The sequence below is a fragment of the Leopardus geoffroyi genome, chromosome C1, assembly GCF_018350155.1.
Source record: "Leopardus geoffroyi isolate Oge1 chromosome C1, O.geoffroyi_Oge1_pat1.0, whole genome shotgun sequence".
In the NCBI taxonomy this organism is placed as follows: domain Eukaryota; kingdom Metazoa; phylum Chordata; class Mammalia; order Carnivora; family Felidae; genus Leopardus; species Leopardus geoffroyi.
The window spans coordinates 167,136,159-167,154,466 of record NC_059328.1 but is presented as its reverse complement, the minus strand read 5'-3'; the positions used below and the strand labels follow the sequence as shown (position 1 = coordinate 167,154,466).

Genomic DNA, 18,308 nt, shown 5'->3' with positions numbered 1-18,308 from the left:
TACTGATTTATCAGTTTCAATGTTTAATATGGTCTCTGTGCTTGGCTTAATTGGTAGCTTAAAACTCATCTTCAACAATTTCATTTACCATATAAAATAAACAACGCCGATTAGGTATAGGTGTGTCAGGTGCAAAAATTGCATCAGCATAATAATTTCCATGCATGCAAGTCTGCCAGGGCCTTTCTAGATAATCATCTCCAAGAAATGGTAAAGATAAAGTCAAGGTTCTGTTTTTATAATATGCAGAATTTGAAGTAAGCATTTTGAGAAAGGAAATATTTTTTTAGGGCAGATATATTTTTTTTTATGCATTACAAGTCTAGAATCTGCATGTACACAGCTCTTATTCCCTTCCAAATAATTTATTTGCTGCCATTGAAAAGAATTTTAATATGCTTCTGACTTTTCTTATCATTGCTCAGATTTATCAACCATGACATTGTTCATTTTTTGCTGTTAAATGCTTCCATATAATCTAAGAAGGTTTATGTTTTCTCTGTACTTCCCCTTGCTGATAATATGAAGAACCTGTCAATATGTTTATCTTTCTTGAATATGGAGAAGGGTACAGAAAGTGGTGTGTTTAATGGAATGGGCTGCTAGAACTTTGGTCACTGGTAAAGGTGACCTGTGTGTTCTCCAGGCTGTCATGATGCATGCCCTAGTCTCAGTTCATAGCCCTATGCTTGGTTTATACACAGGTTAGCATTGCCATCAGTGGTGACACTGTCACTTTACTTTGGATTGGAAGGACATCTGAAGTTAGTGGCCTATACCTAATAAGGAAATCTCTTCTGGAAACTGCTCATGAAAAATAACTTTTTTAAACTGGATTTGGACAAATAAAGTACTTTTCCTACTAAATCTCATATTGGGTCTCCTCTTACATCTCACTATTGTCCTCAGTGGTTTGTATATCAACTCTTCATTGACCTCTTCAACAGGAGCATCTCGTTGGAGCCTCATAAATTCATACGTGATGGCCATAAGGGTGCCTTGGGGCACCTGGGTGTCTCAGTCGGTTAAGTGTCTGACTTCGGCTCAGGTCATGATCTCACTGTTGGGGAGTTCAAGCCTCGCACCAGGCTCTGTGCTAACAGTTCAGAGCCTGGAGTCTGTTTCAGATTCTGTGCCTCGCCCTCTCTCTCTGCCACTCCCCTGCTTGTGCTCTGTCTCAAAAATAAACAAATAAACATTAAAAAAAAAAAAAGAGCCTCTGGAGGTAAAAGGATCTGGGGCAAATGCTAGAGCACTGAGAATGGAATGAATGGGGGCACTTGATGTCAAATCAATACAAATAAGAAAATTTGAGTTGTTGAAAATCTATCGTGTGTTAACAATTGTCATGTTTGGAGGCCAAAGGATATTCTATACTTATAAATCTAATTATAAATTACAAATCAAGAAGTACAAAGAACAATTTATGCTTACTTATATTTTGGGGATATGTTTAATTTCACATATACCAGACTTGTTTCCTATTGCAAAATCACTGAATACATTTTGAAGATTATCAATATCTTGAAGTGTTTAGACTTTTTATTTTTTACAAGTCAATATTAGTGTCCTAATTTTAAGGAAATCACCTCTTTCTTTTTACTGAACTACAGCTCAAAGAGTCATTCAAAGATATAAAAAAGAAATTCAACAATTTGAAGTTTAATTACACTAAGAAAAATGAAAAAGCTCGGAATCTGAAGGCTCTTAAATATCAAATTCAACAAGTTGATGTGTATGCTGAAAAAATACAGGTAAAGAGAAAGTGTGGGTGGTGCATTTGTGTGTGCGTGTGTGTGTGTGTGTGTGTGTGTGCATGTGCATGAACTACTACAGTTACTGCAAAACATTTTGCATTTTAATTCTAGATGCTTAACCTTTGGGCCTTTTTGTAGCATTGGGACTGAGAAGGTAGTTTTCTGCTTTTGTGACAATTGGGTTCCCATGTAAATTGTTTAAGTTAATTATCTCTTGAGGCAGCTCTGGAATGGATTGTACCAAACTTACCCAGCCTCTCTGCTTCCATTCTTCCCCACAGCGCACACACACACACACACACACACACACACACACACGTGCACACGCACGTGCACACACACGCATGTCTACACCTTTTGTACACCCCTTTTCCTTTCTTGCACCTGCCAATGTCAGGAACCTCCTCCACTGCTCCTAGAACCCCTGGCTAGATTATTTGAATACCTTTCCCAGGAAACAGTGAGCTTATTGAAGACAATAAAATATTTTATTTTATGATCATTGTCTTTTTTAATCATAGTATCATTCTCGAAATCTGGAATAGAACCTAGTACATAGTGAATTTTCTATATGATATTAATACTGGATCAATAAAATATGTGGAAGAAAACCCATTCTTTCCAAAATACATTAGTGATAATTATTGTTTTAATATTATATAATGGAGAAAGCTGCAAAAATTTGTCCAAGTTTTTCTCTTATTATATAATCACTATCTAGCCTCATAAATAAAAACTGAGTGTTATTTTAAAAGCTGGGTTTTTTTTTTTTTGCACAGGCTTTGAAAATGAAAATGGGAAAGGTTGAGAATAAAACTTCTTATTCTCTCTTAAATTATCCAAATAATAAAGTGAATGTCCTTTTGGAAACCATGAAAGATTTGCAAAAACATGTGGATGAGTTTGAAAAAGTTGTGACAGATTACAAGATGAATTTGGACCTGACTGAACATCTCCAGGAAATGATAGAAGAGGTATCTTCTTGTTGTTGTAATGATATCCATATGTAATGTTGTTTTATAAAATTACTCTGCTACTTTAAAACAATGCTGCTTTAGATGTTATTGTCATGAAATCTATACATCTCCTCCTTTTCATGATTATTTTCTTAGGATAATTTCTTAAAGTAGAATTGCTAGACCAAAGGGAATGAAAGTTACAAGGTTTTGATTGTATTGTCCAAATGTTCTTTGGAAACATTTTACTAATTTTCTCTTACCAGCAACATATAAGAGTTTCCCATTTCCACATGACCCCATCAACTCAAGGTGTTTAACCATCATGGAATTATGTTCACTGCTTTTTAAAATACTCAAAATGACTTACTTATTTCACAGAATTTGAAAATGTTTAGAAAGAAATGTGATACTGGGATTTTTCAGGTAAAAAGATTGTTATTGGCGTTATTTTTGCTTTTGTCAAGAGGATAAATGGTAGAGTGCTCATACACTGTACAAAATTTGGCAAGTTAAAATTATTATTTGCACACTTCATATTGAAGAAATTCTGCACTTGAGGTTCTTTGAAGCCCATTATTCTGTGAGACAAAATGTGTCTCTCTTTACCACTTATGCAGCAGTGTTTAGATGTAACACCATGCTAAGGAGAATGAGGATGATCATTCTTCTCTATCTGATGTATAGGTTTGCTGTAGCTCTCTGGCACGTATTTAAAGGCAGCTCTTAACAGAGTCATGTGCTTCTAATTCTTGCTCATCATAATTGCTCTGGCCTTGGTCAGACACATTCCTTCCATCACAGTTATTTAGTATTTTTTGTGAGAAACTGTCTCAGTTCTCCACTGTATTTTGAAAATATTACATGAGTATCTTCTATTAAAAAAAAAGTCAAATGCTATTCTTTAGATGATACTTCCTTAATTGATAAACTAGATCTCATTCTTAAAAGAGAATTTATTTATTAGAGTGTTAGTCAGGCAATACTTTATCCATGTATTGTTAATTATTTCAGTCAATTAGACTAGATTTTGTATGTTTGGGCTTTTTTCTTTTCTTTTAGCTGAGATTTGAATTATTTTTAGTGCTATACACTTTTTTTACTGCATGTTCTTGTAAGTGTATAATGTTCTTAGGAATTCTATTTTAGGTAAATCTAAGAAGGCAGGGAAATCAAATGAACTTCTATACCTTTATTTTCTTAACTGACTCTAATACCCTAGTGCAAAAACATATGATCATATTTTGATATTTTCTTTATTATAACTTAGAAAGTTCAAACTAATGTGATTATAAACTTTGAGGGATTTGAAATTTGATACTTCAGTGGTCAAAATGAAGAACTTTAGAAGGATGGTGTCTCCTTAATCTATACTTTATCCCATTTTAATTTAGTGTCACTTTTGGTATGAAGACGCAAGTGCCACAGTTGTAAGAGTTGGAAAATACTCTACAGAGTGCAAGACAAAGGAAGCTGTGGAAATTCTCCACCAGCAGTTCAATAAGTATATCATGCCCTCAGTGCCTCAGCAAGAAGAAAGGATTCAGGAGATCAGTGACCTAGCCCAGCGCTTATATGGTGAGGTCTTTTTAAAAATATCCAGCAATTTGCCATTGAACAAATCTATAGCCACCTAATCCAGCAGAAAGCAGAACATGGCAGGCCTTCAGGGTCCTCACTGTAGCAACTACTTGGGGGAAGAGACTCAAGATAAGAGCCCATCTCTATAAAAGTAAGCAGGAGGGAAAATAGGAAGTAACTTCTGCCTGCAGGAGAGGAGGCCTTTGGATTTTCACTATCTTGTGTAAACCCTCCTTCTCTGTGTTCTTTTCTCCCCTATTCCTGTCGCTCATCCCCAGGGTAATAAAACCAGAACAATGCTCTGCTTATTCCAGTGTATTTTATCCACTGTATTCTATTCAGTTTCCAAACACACTAACTACTCACAAAGACCAAGACAAGTTAAATCCCCCTCCCATTATTCATCATCCTGCATCCTGCTTTGTCTGCATTCCTGGCCCTTATCACCAACTGACAAATTGTATAGTTATTTGTCTATTGCCTGGCTTTTACACCAGACTGTAAGCTCCATGAGAGAAGGGATTTTGCCTGTTAGTTTACTGCTTTGTGGTATGTACTAAGTACTTCACAAATATTTGGTGAATAAATGAATCATTGAGTAAATACCTTGTATAAATAAATGAATGTCATGAATCTTCATCTGCTCAGTATGAAAGCTATGCAGTTTTGAAAATTTTCATCAAGTAAGATGCTTTAGGAATATTATTTTAACTCTTACAGGCTACCCAAACATCACTGGACCCAGAATTTTAATGCAAATAAATTTATCTAAAAAAAAATTTGAGTACCTATTATCTATGAAGAGGTGCGATTGATTTAAAGACAAATAAAACTTAGTTTCTTCATTTGAGAATCCACAACCTAGGCCTAGAAGTCATGTTATGGTTAATGCAGTAAGAAAGGTATGAAAAGTGAGTATTGGTTTGCTAGGGTTAACATCACAAGATACCATAGACTGGGCAGCTGAAACAACAGAAATTCATTTCCTCACAGTTCTGGAAGCTGGAAGTCCAAGATCACAAGGTTGAGGTGCTGACAGGATTGGTGTTGCCTGTGGCTTCTTTCCTTGGCTGGCGGCCGGCTGAGTTCTTGCTGCCTTTTCATACAGGCATTCCCCTGTGCACAGGCTCGCATTGGTGTCTCTCCCTCATCTTTTGTGGGAGGGATCCAGTCGTATAGGATTAGGGCCCGTCCTAATGGCCTCATTTTTACTTAATCACCTCTTGAAAGACCTTATCTCCAAATGTGGTAACATTCTGAGATACTGGTGGTTGAGGCTTCAATTTACGAATTCTGGAGGAGACACAGTTCAGCTCATAACAACGTGAAATACAGCTTAGTCTAAGCCATGGAGTCTGTAATCCTGGTTTCAAATCCCTGCTCCTGCAATGATTGTCTGGGTAACCTGAGACTCTTTGAGTCTCAGTTTCATCATTTGTAAAATGTGATAGAACCTAGAGAATCCAAGGAGAATTACATTAATGCGTATAAAGTGCTTAGCCATAACCTGTTAACAACAGGGATGAGCCTTAAAGACATAATGCTAAGTGAAAGAAGCCAAACACAAAAAGACAAATATTACATGATTCCACTTACAGCAGGGACCCAGAGTAGTCGGATTTAAGAGATAGAAAGTAGAGTAGTGGTTACCAGGAGTTCGGGGCAGAGAGAAATGGAAGCTGTTTTTTAATAGGTACAGAGTTTCAGTTTGGGAAGATGAAAAAGTTGTGGAGACGGATAGCGGTGATGGCTGCACAACAATGAGAATGTATTCAATGCCACTGTACTGCACACTTAAAAATGGTTGAAATGGTAAATGAATGAATGAATGAATAAATAGGTAAATAAGTAAATAAATAAATAAATAAATAAATAAATAAATAAATAAATTACAACGTTTAGCCATAGTCAAACAATGAACACTCACTACATGGTAGCTATTTTTTTTTTTTCTTCAACGTTTTTATTTATTTTTGGGACAGAGAGAGACAGAGCATGAACGGGGGAGGGGCAGAGAGAGAGGGAGACACAGAATCGGAAACAGGCTCCAGGCTCTGAGCCATCAGCCCAGAGCCCGACGCGGGGCTCGAACTCACGGACCGTGAGATCGTGACCTGGCTGAAGTCGGACGCTTAACCGACTGCGCCACCCAGGCGCCCCCATGGTAGCTATTTTTATTGTTATTCAGGTAGAGAGAAAAAAAATCTAGGAGGGCAAAGATTAAGAACATTTCAGAGATATTGCTATTTGAAGTAGATCTTGGAGAGTACATAGGGTTTTGACAGCAGAGAGTGGGGGAAGGGTATTCTTGGTATAGGAAAGAATACTCTGGCTATGGGGATTCGCAGGGGGAGAGTTGCTGGTTCAGTTTGACCAGAACTAAGTGTGTGAGGGAACTAGGGTGGCATACGCTTGGGAGAAGCACCTTGAAATTATATTATGGAGGGCTTTGAATCCATGAATAAAGAATGATTGAATGTTCAAAAACAGGAGAAAATGGATTAGAGTGGAGCTTTAAGAATATTAACAAAGCAACATAGTTTAGGCTACATGAAAGTGACGTGGTACAGCAGATTTGTAAACATTTTCCTAGGGTACCTGTTTTTCATGCCTTCATTCATTTATTTATCTATTCAACAAGTATTTATTAAGCACTTACTATCTACCAGCCTTTACACCAGACACTGGGGAAATGAATTAACACCCTAGCAGAGTTTGTTTGTTTGTTTGTTTGTTTGTTTGTTTTCTGCTAAGGATTTGACCTCAAAAAATAGTTGTTTTGTTTTGTTTTGTTTTGTCTTTTGTCTTTTGTCCCTTCTTCTCACCAGGTTTTGAAGAAGGGCAGAAATATGCTGAGAAAATAGTGGCAAAACACAAAGAGGTTCTTGAATCTATCACTGAATTATGCGTCTCTCTCACAGAGCTTGAAGAAAAGCTGAAGGTAATTTCTTCTTCCCAGAGTATGTATTTTCAAGTGATATAAATAAAAATGTGTTGATAAGTGTCTTCTGGTCCAAAGATGTTCTAATGGAAATTCTCAAGGGACATAATGTGCACATTTGTTTCACAGCTTTCTAACATAATTATCTGGGTGTTTCCGATAATTAATTCTGTTTCTTTTCCATCACTGCAGAGAAAAATATTGCTGGGAATGAGGGCTAAACACAATTAAGGTGTCTCATTTACATTTTCATGGATCACATCCTAAAGGATAAATGTATGCCATTAAAATCAAAGTAAAGTCTGTATTAAGTAGCCTTATACTTTCATTCCCAGATAATAAATGTAAGGATTCTTTTTCCTTCCAAATTGTGGCCCCGGAGAAAATAAAACTAAATCTTCACGTATTAGATTCATTGAACATTTAGCTTCATGGAAGTATTGAACTAATCATTAGCATCTTTCATGAAGTAATAAGCTGATGGAATAAAAAATAGAAAATATGTTGATGTCTAATCCCTAGGCAAAAATCCAGTTATGAGAGAGAAATGCATATATTGTTTTGTCTGTATTTTATGAAAACTAGCTTCATTAGTACTATTTTAACAACTGGCTGAAAGAACTAGTTACTTAAGATGTAGAGAATGACAAGGTAATTAAGAGCACAAGCCATAGAGTAAAATACAGCTGCCTCAGAATACCAATTCTCCAAATAACTGGATTTGTGATTTGGGGCAAGTTACTTCATCTGTTTGAGTCTCAGTTTCTTGATCTATAAAATGGAGGAAATAGGGGATCCTAATCACAGAGTAACCCTGAGGATTCAATGTGAAGACACCCATGGTTATTGTGATTATTGTTGATATTGAGACATAATGGTGCTCTTGCAGTTCAGAGCAGAATTCTATTTCTAGCAACCTTTTTTTTTTCTGTATGAATTTCCACATCATAAATTTGAGTACTCAGTCCATTCAGAATAGTTTGCTTATCTTTTAACTGAGTGGGTGACCAATCAAGTTATCTTTTTCTTTAAGAAACAGATTTTCAACTTTTTTTCTTTTTTTTTTTTTTTACCATTTAATTAACACTGCAATGAACATCTTCTTGCAAAAAGATTTTTTTTTCTCTTGTATTGTTACCTACACATGAGCTCTCCAGGGCAGATTTAGGTAAATGAGTACAAAATTGTTAATGTTCCTAATATACATATGTTAAATTAAATTCCACAAATATTTTAGAATTTTAATGCCATCAATAATGTATGAATTTGCTATGGGTCTTATATTATCTTTTTAAACAATGATCATTTCCTCCCCACCTCCATCCAACCCTCCGAGGATCTGTTTCTTCTCTTGACTTCCAGGACACAGCTTGAAAACTGCTACTTCCCCTGACTCTTTGCTCTTTACTATCTACAACATCCCTCCCATTTCTGTTGTACTTCTTCAAGTGAGGGCCACTTAATAAAATTTACTCTCTCAAAGTGATATTCCTTTCTGCTTTCACCTTCATGGCCGTTCTTTCTGAAAGCTCTACCCACTCCCTCTCCTCACTTCCTCATTTCCCATTCTTCTTACACCCCTGTAATCAGGATTGCACCCTCTTTTTCTTATTCCCAACCCATCACTTGGATTCCCTTTTGCACTAGTCAGGAGCATCCTGATTATACACTCCAGCTGGATTACCCTTCCTAATGCTAATGTCATTTTTACACTCAAAACACTTGACTACAAATTCTTCATTGCTTACTATATAAAGTTTAAACTCAAGGCCTTCCGGTATTCCAAGGCTGTCTTTCCAAATCAGTGTGCTTCTATACTCATCGTAGGCTCCTGTCTCACTGGTCTGCTACCCCACATTTCTGAGTTTTCTCCTCCTAAACCTTCCTGTACATGACCTTCTCTCTCTGCTTATCTAAATTTTACTATCTCTCAAAGCCAAACCTAAATGCTGCCTCCTCCACAGTTCCTTCGTGGTCTGGGTCCCTGCCTCTCTGATTCCCCCATTCTTTCCTACTGTGATCATCACATATAACTACCATTAGTACCCCAAACCATTTACTCCATTACACCTGAAGAAACCCTATGACTCTGTTCAGCTTAGGGTCCCATACATTTAACACTATTCTTTGCCTGAAGCTTGTTCTCCAGAAAGAGTTGTGTGGCATTTGTAGTAAAAACTCAAAGGATTGACACAAAGAAGAAGAATCATTCAATACATAGCTCAAAAAGATATGATTTGGGTGGATATAAAAGTGAGGAAGAGCCTCTCTGGCAAGAGACAGGGGCATCAGCAAGGCTCTTACCAGTTACAGCCTGAACAAAAGCTTGTCAAAGAATTCTTACTAACAGTTTACATATGTTTGCATGAAAGCATAAACATCTAGTTTTTATGTTTTTAAGGTTGGTGCTATGGCTCTTTTGTAGGGGTTATTAAAAATAGGCCCAGAAATCCCTATCAAGGGTAAAATAGTGATAATAATCCTTTCTATTTGGATAGCAATTTGAGATTTACAAAGTCTTTTCATATATATTACTTCAGTGATTTGCAAATAATCTTGTGATGGTAGTAAAGCAAATGTTGTTTTCCTTGTTTTAGAGGTGAAGTTCAAAGAATGTAAAAGTGCTTTGCCTGGGGCCTTACCATCAGTAGTGGAGGTTCTGGAATTATACAATTCAAACTCTAGTATTCTTTCCACAACAACCACCATTTTGGAATTAGATGTCAAGTGTGTACCAAAGCAGAGTAACTTAACCAATAGCACAAACCAGCTTAAGTTTTAGAGTTAGACTAAAAGTTGAGTCTCCCCAGTAAGCATCTCCCCAAATTCTCTGAGTCCATATAGCACGTTGAGCACATTGAGGAACATGCTGTTTCTTTAAGGCCCATCTGACCATGGGCCTGATCATGTTTCAGGTGGAATAGGGAATGTTCTGGTGCAGTATAATTAATCATCCTAAATGTGGTGTACCTGAGGCTCCTTTTATCTTTCCAAAGTCTTCTCAGCCCCCACAGGGGTTCCCCGGCAGCTTGCAAACACCTATACTTCCATGACTAAAACAGCCCTATGAGCTACAGGAGCAAAGTATCATCATCCACATGAAGCATCCTTTGTTCTCAATTGTTTTTTCTTTAATGTACTCAGTGATATCTCCTTCCTCTCTTCCTGAGTCTCCCAAATATTTGCTTATGTAAAATCTCTGGATTTCCTCTTTGCTCTCCACCAGAACCTTCAGACATTTCTTCCTCCTCACCACTCCCCCAGACTTTCCTAATGGCTTAGACTGCCATGCACAATGTTTTTTTTTCCTCTGGAGAACGCTCCCTGTAGGTGCATCCTATTAGAGCAATGACTTTGTTCCTGCTGGGCTTTTGAACCACCAGTTTTTACTGGCAATGAACTTGATCAAAGGAGTGAGGTAGGAGGGGAGCTGGAAACTTAACAAGATAATTTTGTAAGTCACATCCTGGGCTGGGCATAGTCACTCTCCTGTAGAATACATTTGCTGAAAGGTTGCAAGTGGCCTATGTTTTCTTCCAAGTGGTTGTTGTGTAGCACTGTGCCTCCAACTTTCCTGGCCCAGACTCTGACTAACCATCTCTTTGTACAGCAGGGAGACATTTTAAAAATGAATCTGAATTTGGAAGATCTCCATGATGACTTTGTTGACCTGCTAAAAGAACCAGCAAGAAATAAGCAGACATTATTCAATGAAGAAAGAAATAAGGTAATGAAACCATGTAGTCTCAGTTTTGCATTTTGAGATTAGAATCCCTTTTCATTGAAAAAAAAAAAGTGAATTAAAGCCTTCTTATCTATCTGAATCAAATCTTTCAATGTGATTGCCCTCATCCTGTACCTCCTTTCTACCCTTTACTTAGTACTTCTCCCACCTATGTTATTTCCCTCTGAGCACTTCCTATTGAATACTGGGACCATAGTAGTTCACAGTGGTATTGGGATAGCTGTTTAGTCACCATACTGTCACTCCAAACCACTCTTTTTTTAAGTTTATTTATTTATTTTGAGAGAGAGAACACTCGTGTGAGTGTGAGTGGGGGAGGGGAAGACAGAGAGGGAGAGAAAGAGAATCCCAAGCAGGCTCCACACTGTCAGCATGGAGCCTGATGCAGGATTCAAACCCATGAACTGTGAGATCATGACCTGAGCCAAAATCAAGAGTCGGACTCTTAACAGACTGAGCCACCCAAAAGCCCCCCCAAACCACTTCTGTCACACCACCAAGCTATGATTTTGTTGTTTTACATTACCCACTAGAAAACCATAATACCTGAAATTAACTTTTTTAAAACTGCATGTATGTATGTATGTATGTATGTATGTATTTTGGGGGACGGGAGGGCAGAGAGAGAAGGAGACAAAGGATCTGAAGTGGGCTCTGTGCTAACAGCAGAGAGCCCGATGCGGGGGTGGAACTCACTGTGAGATCATGACCTGAGCTGAAGTCAGATGCTTAACCAACTGAGCCACCCGGGTGCCCAAAATTAGCTTGTATCTTGTTCCCACAGAAGTTACCTCTAAGATGATATTTCCATGTACATATACTAAAACATAGAACCCAACTGAAATATAAATACTAAAGTACAAAAATGTTTAAATTACTTTAAAATTTATGTATTACAGATAAATTGAGCATGTAGCAAAAACTGCAAACATTCACAAAATGCAAATATTTTATGATTTCAAAAGCATTATTTAAATCACATCATTATGCAATTTTTGGTATAAGTTGCTCACTCTATTCATAGCTGCTGGACTATAATTAGCTCTTGTCTTTTTGCTTTGCCAGTTTTGCTTCCAATGTTCCTCTCTCTCCCAAGGAACTGAAGGAACAAACAGAGTCAACATTATTCTCAACTGTCCCCAAATTAATAAAGTATACTTCTTGTGATATGAGAGTTTAAAATAAATATCTCCCCACTTGTAGTTATCTCATGGAAAAAGATTTATCTTTTCTTAAAGTCATTACCATGCTTAGATCTTCTATATAGGTCGTGTTCCATAGGTTCAATCTTTGTCAAGGTCTAGTGCAATTATACAACCTCCAGGCAGCAAGTGTCATTACGCAAACTGACTTTGTTGTTGGATGGCCTTGAAGCACTTAAACCCTGATTCCACCCTGAGGCAAAGGAAAGCTGCCAAACCTTGGTTACTTTGTTAAACCTTAGTCTTATGTCTAATGATCTTTAGTTATTGTGATTGGTCTAAATCAGGTCTTCTCAATCTCAGCGCTGTTGCCATTTTGGCCCAGAGAATTCTTTGCTGTGGAGAGCTGTCCTGTGCATTACAGGATATATAGCAACATTCCTGGCCTCTATCAACTAGATGCCAGTGGCACGCCTCCCCCACCCACCCAGTTGTCACAACTAAAAAATGTCCATGGACATTGCCAAATGTTCCCTGGGGAGCAAAATCACCCTCAATTGAGACCAAGTGGTTGAAATAAAAAAAGAATAACACTAAATGCATCAATGTTCATTCTTTCTTCCTTCCTTTCTTTCCTTTTATTCTCAAGTTAGTTAACATACAGTGTAGTCTTGGCTTTAGTAGAATCCAGTGATTTATCACTTACATATGACACCCAGTGCTCATTCCAACAAGTGCCCTCCTTAATGCCCAGCGCCCATTTAGCCACTTCCCCCCACCCATCTCCCCTCCAGCAACCCTCAGTGTGTTCTCTGTATTTATAGTTTGCCTCCCTTTCTGTTTTTTATCTTATTTTTCCTTCTCTTCCTCTATGATCATCTATTAAGTTTCTCAAATTCCACACATGAGCAAATTCATATGATACCTGTCTTTCTCTGACTTATTCCACTTAGCAAAATATCCTCCAGTTGCAAAATATCCTCCAATGGCAAAGTTTCATTCTTTTTCATTGCCAAGTAACATTCCATTGTGTGTGTGTATGTATGTAATATATACATACCACATTTTCTTAATCCATTCATCAGTTAATGGACATTTGGGCTTTTCCATAATTTGGCTATTGTTGAAAGTGCTGCTATAAACATTGGGGTGCATGTACACATGCCCCTTCAAAACAGCATTTTTGTATCCTTGTGATAACTTCCTAGTAGTACAATTGCTGTGTTTTAAGGTACTTCTATTTATAATTTTTTGAGGAGCCTCCACACTATTTTCCAGACTGGCTGCACCAGCTTGCATTCCCACCAACAGTGCAATAGGGTTCCCCTTTCTCCACATCCTTACCAACATCTGTTGTTTCCTGAGTTAATTTTAGCCGCTCTGACCAGTGTGAGGTGGTATCTCATTGTGGTTTTGATTTGTATTTCCCTGATGGTGAGCAATGTTGAGCATCTTTTCATGTGTCTGTTGGCCATCTGGCTGTCTTCTTTGGAAAAGTGTCTAATCATGTCTTCTGCCCATTTCTACTGGATTATTCGTTTTGGGTGTTGAGTTTGGTAAGTTCTTTATAGATTTTGGACAACCCTTTATTGGATATGTCATTTGCAAATATCTTCTCCCATTCCACCAGTTGCCTGTTGGTTTTGTTGATTGTTTCCTTTGCTGTGCCATAGCTTATTACCTTGATGAGGTCCCAACAGTTCATTTTTTGCTTTTATTTCTCTTGCCTTTAGAGATATGTCAAGTAAGAAGTTTCTGCAACCCAGGTCAAAGAGGTTGCTGCCTATTTTCTCCTATAGGATCTTGATGGTTTCCTGTCTCACATTTAGGTCTTTCATCCATTTTGAATTTATTTTTGTTCATCACATCTTTTTTTTATTAACAAAAAAATTTAATGTTTATTTTTGAGAGAGCCAGACACAGTACAAGTAGAGGAAAAGCAGAGAGAGAGGGAGATACAGAATTTGAAACAGGCTCTCGGCTCTAAGCTGTCAGCACAGAGCCCAAAGTAGGGCTTGAACTCACAAATCACAAGATCATGACCTGAGCCGAAGTCAGACACTTAACTGACTGAGCCACCCCGGCACCACTGTGCATCTCATCTTCTTAACTAAGTTTCTAAGAGATACTAAATTCCTCTTATCTTTTAAATTCTGCACATTTGTCTGCACTGCCAACCAACCCACATTTATTAAGACTTAAAGTGAAGGTTATTGCTACCAAAGCAAGCAATTTATTGCTTTACTTTTAATTCATTTATTTTATTGCTTTTATTTATTTTTCTTAGAAGAAAAATTAAATGAACAGATGGTTTTAAATAAAAAAATCAAGATTTATTTTCATTGAGAAATTGATTTTATTTTAATATAAGTTATGGGGCGCCTGGGTGGCGCAGTCGGTTAAGTGTCCGACTTCAGCCAGGTCACGATCTCGCGGTCCGTGAGTTCGAGCCCCGCGTCGGGCTCTGGGCTGATGGCTCAGAGCCTGGAGCCTGTTTCCGATTCTGTGTCTCCCTCTCTCTCTGCCCCTCCCCCGTTCATGCTCTGTCTCTCTCTGTCCCCCAAAAAATAAATAAACGTTGAAAAAAAAAAAGGTGATAGATCATCTGTTATTTAGTATAAAAGTGAAGGAACAAAACAGGGATATCCACACTCACCACTGTTATTTAACAAGTACTGGAAGTCCTAGCCTCAGCAATCATACAACAAAAAGAAATGAAAGGTATTCAAATCAGCAAGGAAGAAGTAAAACTTTCACTATTTCCAGATGACATGATACTCTCTATAGCAAACCCAAAAGAGCCTACCAAAAAATTACTAGAATTCATAATGAATTCAGTAAAGTTGTAGGATACAAAATCAACACACAAAAATCTGCTGCATTTCTATACACCAATAATGAAGCAGCAGAAATAGAAATTAAGGAATCAATCCCATTTACAATTTCACCAAAAACAATTTGGTTAGGAATAAACCTTACTAAAGAGGTAAAAGACCTATACTCTCAAAACTATAAAACACTGATGAAAGAAATGGAAAATGATACAAAGAAATGGAAAGATATTCTGTGCTCATAGATTGGAAGAATAAATATTGTTAAAGTTTTACAATAGCCAAATAGTCAAAGCAACTTTGCAAAAGAAAAGCAAAGCTGGAGGCATCACAATTCCAGACTTCAAGTTATATTACCGAAGTGTAGTGGTCCAAAACAGTACATTACTGGCACAAAAAAAGACACACAGGTCAATAGTACAGCATTGAGGACCCAGAAATGAACCCACAAGTATATAGTCAATTAGTCTTCAATAAAGCAGGAAAGAATATCCAGTGAGAAAAAATACAGTCTCTTCAACAAATGGTGTTGGTAAAACTGGAGAGCAACATGTAGAAGAATGAAACTAGACCACTTTCTTACACCATACACAAAAATAAATTTGAAATGTAATCCATGAAGACATAAACATCCTAGAGGAGAATATGCAGTAACCTCTTTGACATCGGCTATAGCAACTTCTTTCTAGACATGTCTCCTGAGGCAAGTAAAAAAAGCAAAAATAAACTATTGGGACTTCATCAAAATAAAAAACTTCTACACAGTGAGGGGAACAATCAACAAAACTAAAAGACAGCCAACAGAATGGGAGAAGCTATTTGCAAATGACATACCTGTTGAAGGGTTTGTATCCAAAATCTGTAAAGAACTTACCAAACTCAACACCCCCAAAAACAAATAATCCAGTTAAGAATTGGGCAGAAGACATGACAAGACATTTTCAAAAGGCATACAAATGGCCAGCAGACACATGAAAAGATGCTCAACATCACCAGTCATCAGGGAAATACAAATCAAAACTATAATGACATACCACCTCACACCTGTCAGAATGGCTAAACACAACAGAAGATACCTGTGTTAGTGAAGATGTGGAGAAAGAGGAACCCTCTTACACTATTGGTGGGAATACAAACTGGTGCAGCAACTCTGGAAACAGTATGGAGCTTCCTCAGAAAGTCAAAAATAGAACTACCCTACAATCCAGCAATTGTACTACTAAGTATTTACTCAAACTATACAAAAATACTAATTCAAAGGGATACATACACCTCAATGTGTATAGCAGCATTATCTACAATAGCCAAATTATTAAAACAGCCCAAATGTCCATCAACTGATGAGTGGATAAAGAAGATGTGGTGTGTCCATATATATATATATATATATATATATATATATATATATATATATACATAGACACACACACAATGGAATATTATTCAGCCATAAAAAATAATGAAATCATACCATTTGCAAGGACATGGATGGAACAAGAGGGTATTATACTAAGTGAAATAAGTTAGTCAGAGAAAGACAGACACCATATGATTTTACTCATGTGGAATTTAAGGAACAAAACAAATGAGCAAAGGAAAAAAAGAGAGAGAGAGAGGCAAACCAAGAAACTGACTCTTAACTACAGAGAACAAACAAACTAATGATTACCAGAGGGGAGGGGAATGGGTTAAATAGGTAATGGGGATTAAGGAGAGCATTTGTTGTGATGAGGACCAGGTATTGTATGGAACTGTTGAATCACTATATTTTATACTTAAAACTAATATTACATTATATGTTAACTAACTGGAATTTAAATAAAAACTTAAAAAAGTAAAGAGAACAATTCTACCAGACTATTACAAGAATATACTCATCACAGGATTTTCTCTTGGTGATAATAAAGTGCTTCTCATTTTTCTAACCCCAAAATGCAGCAGGTGGAATTAGGCAATTTAGCAAATGCAGTGCCCATTGCACTGCTAACAGATTAGAGATAGTGTCTTCCCTCCAAGGTGAGTACCAAAGCCAAATCCATAGTAATATTTGAAAACTCCTAAGATTAAACAGATACCCAGAATATTAAGAGACTCCCCCAAAACCACAGAACTATTCAGTAGAGGATGCAGGCTTACAATGCCCACATTTAGAGTTATAGAATTCAAGTGCTATAAGGGATTTAACAATCATCTGATCAAATCTCATTTTATAGTTGAGGAAACTGAGACTAAAAGAGATAAAATATTTTGCCCTCCAAGAATCATAGAGGGTAGTGTCGGCATTGGGCAGGCAGTGCCATTCTCCTGAATTTCAGACACGTTAACTTTTTCTGTAAGACCGAAAGTGAGCTCTAAGGAACGGCTCTGTGTAAATAAGCTGCTTTGTAATGACACTGCAGATTCTCCTGCCAACCTGTTCCCTCGCTCTTCCCCTTCATCTGTTTACATGATGATTAATAAAGCAATAGCATGGAAGTACTTTTTTTTGGTATTAATAAGGACTTTTAATTCTATGAGATAGATCTGTAAGTTAAGGGTTTTCCTGGGCCACAAAGGAAATCATAGCCAGGAAATGATGTTGCCAGTTTAAGACTCAGGTATATTAGTTAATTCTCATAGGTTAAAGATACTGCCAACAAAAGCAGGGAATTTGGGAGCCTACTCTGAACCGAGCTCATTTAAACTACATATTTAAATAGAATCATTCATTTTTGCAGGGAAGTGAAAGAATTCAATCCTGTATGACTCAGAGTCAGGGACACACGGGCAGTGAAGGCATCAATCCCCACTGCACAATGGTGTTCTGTGGTTGCACCCCAAGAAGATCAAGTAATATAAAACAAATTTATGTTTTCAAAGTTCCCCTCAATATACATACATTATCTCAGAGTCTAGTTTGGAGATAACATATCATAGAAATGACAATTTAAAAATTTAAGAACCAGTTACTTAACTTTCCCCACAGTCTTAGAACCAGACTAATATGGGAGAACAGTTGCTCAGATGGACGAGATCATAAGACCCACAGGTTATTGGATACTGTCTCACCTCACGGAGAAAGTTGTCTGGATTCACCTGCTTGAATAAAGTACATAACTGCAAAAAAGAAAAAAAAATGGCACATAGTGTTAATGCTTGCTTAATTACAGGTGGCAACATCAAAAATATCTATTGTAAGTACTTTTTATCATTTGCTTTATAATTTATTATTTTTATAAATTCAAGTTTAGTTGACACACAATGTTATATTAGTTTCAGGTATGTAACATAGTTATTTGACAGGTCTATACCTTATGCTATGCTCACCACAGCTGTAGCTACCATCGGTCACCACACAGTGCTATTACGACACCGT

General features: G+C 37.1%; 1 protein-coding gene across 4 annotated transcripts in view; it reads left to right on the top strand.

Annotated features, from left to right (window-relative positions):
* Window positions 1–18,308, top strand: part of CCDC141 (coiled-coil domain containing 141) — a 207,975-nt gene that overhangs the window by 179,732 nt on the left and 9,935 nt on the right. For 3 of the 4 annotated variants that reach the window (XM_045480376.1, XM_045480375.1, XM_045480373.1), the window contains 5 exons: window positions 1,614–1,754; window positions 2,537–2,731; window positions 4,108–4,291; window positions 7,123–7,235; window positions 10,846–10,962. In XM_045480376.1, the coding sequence (XP_045336332.1) occupies window positions 1,614–1,754; window positions 2,537–2,731; window positions 4,108–4,291; window positions 7,123–7,235; window positions 10,846–10,962 (750 nt within the window). The remainder of the gene's footprint in view (window positions 1–1,613; window positions 1,755–2,536; window positions 2,732–4,107; window positions 4,292–7,122; window positions 7,236–10,845; window positions 10,963–18,308) is intronic. The other variant, XM_045480374.1, reaches the window with a different exon arrangement.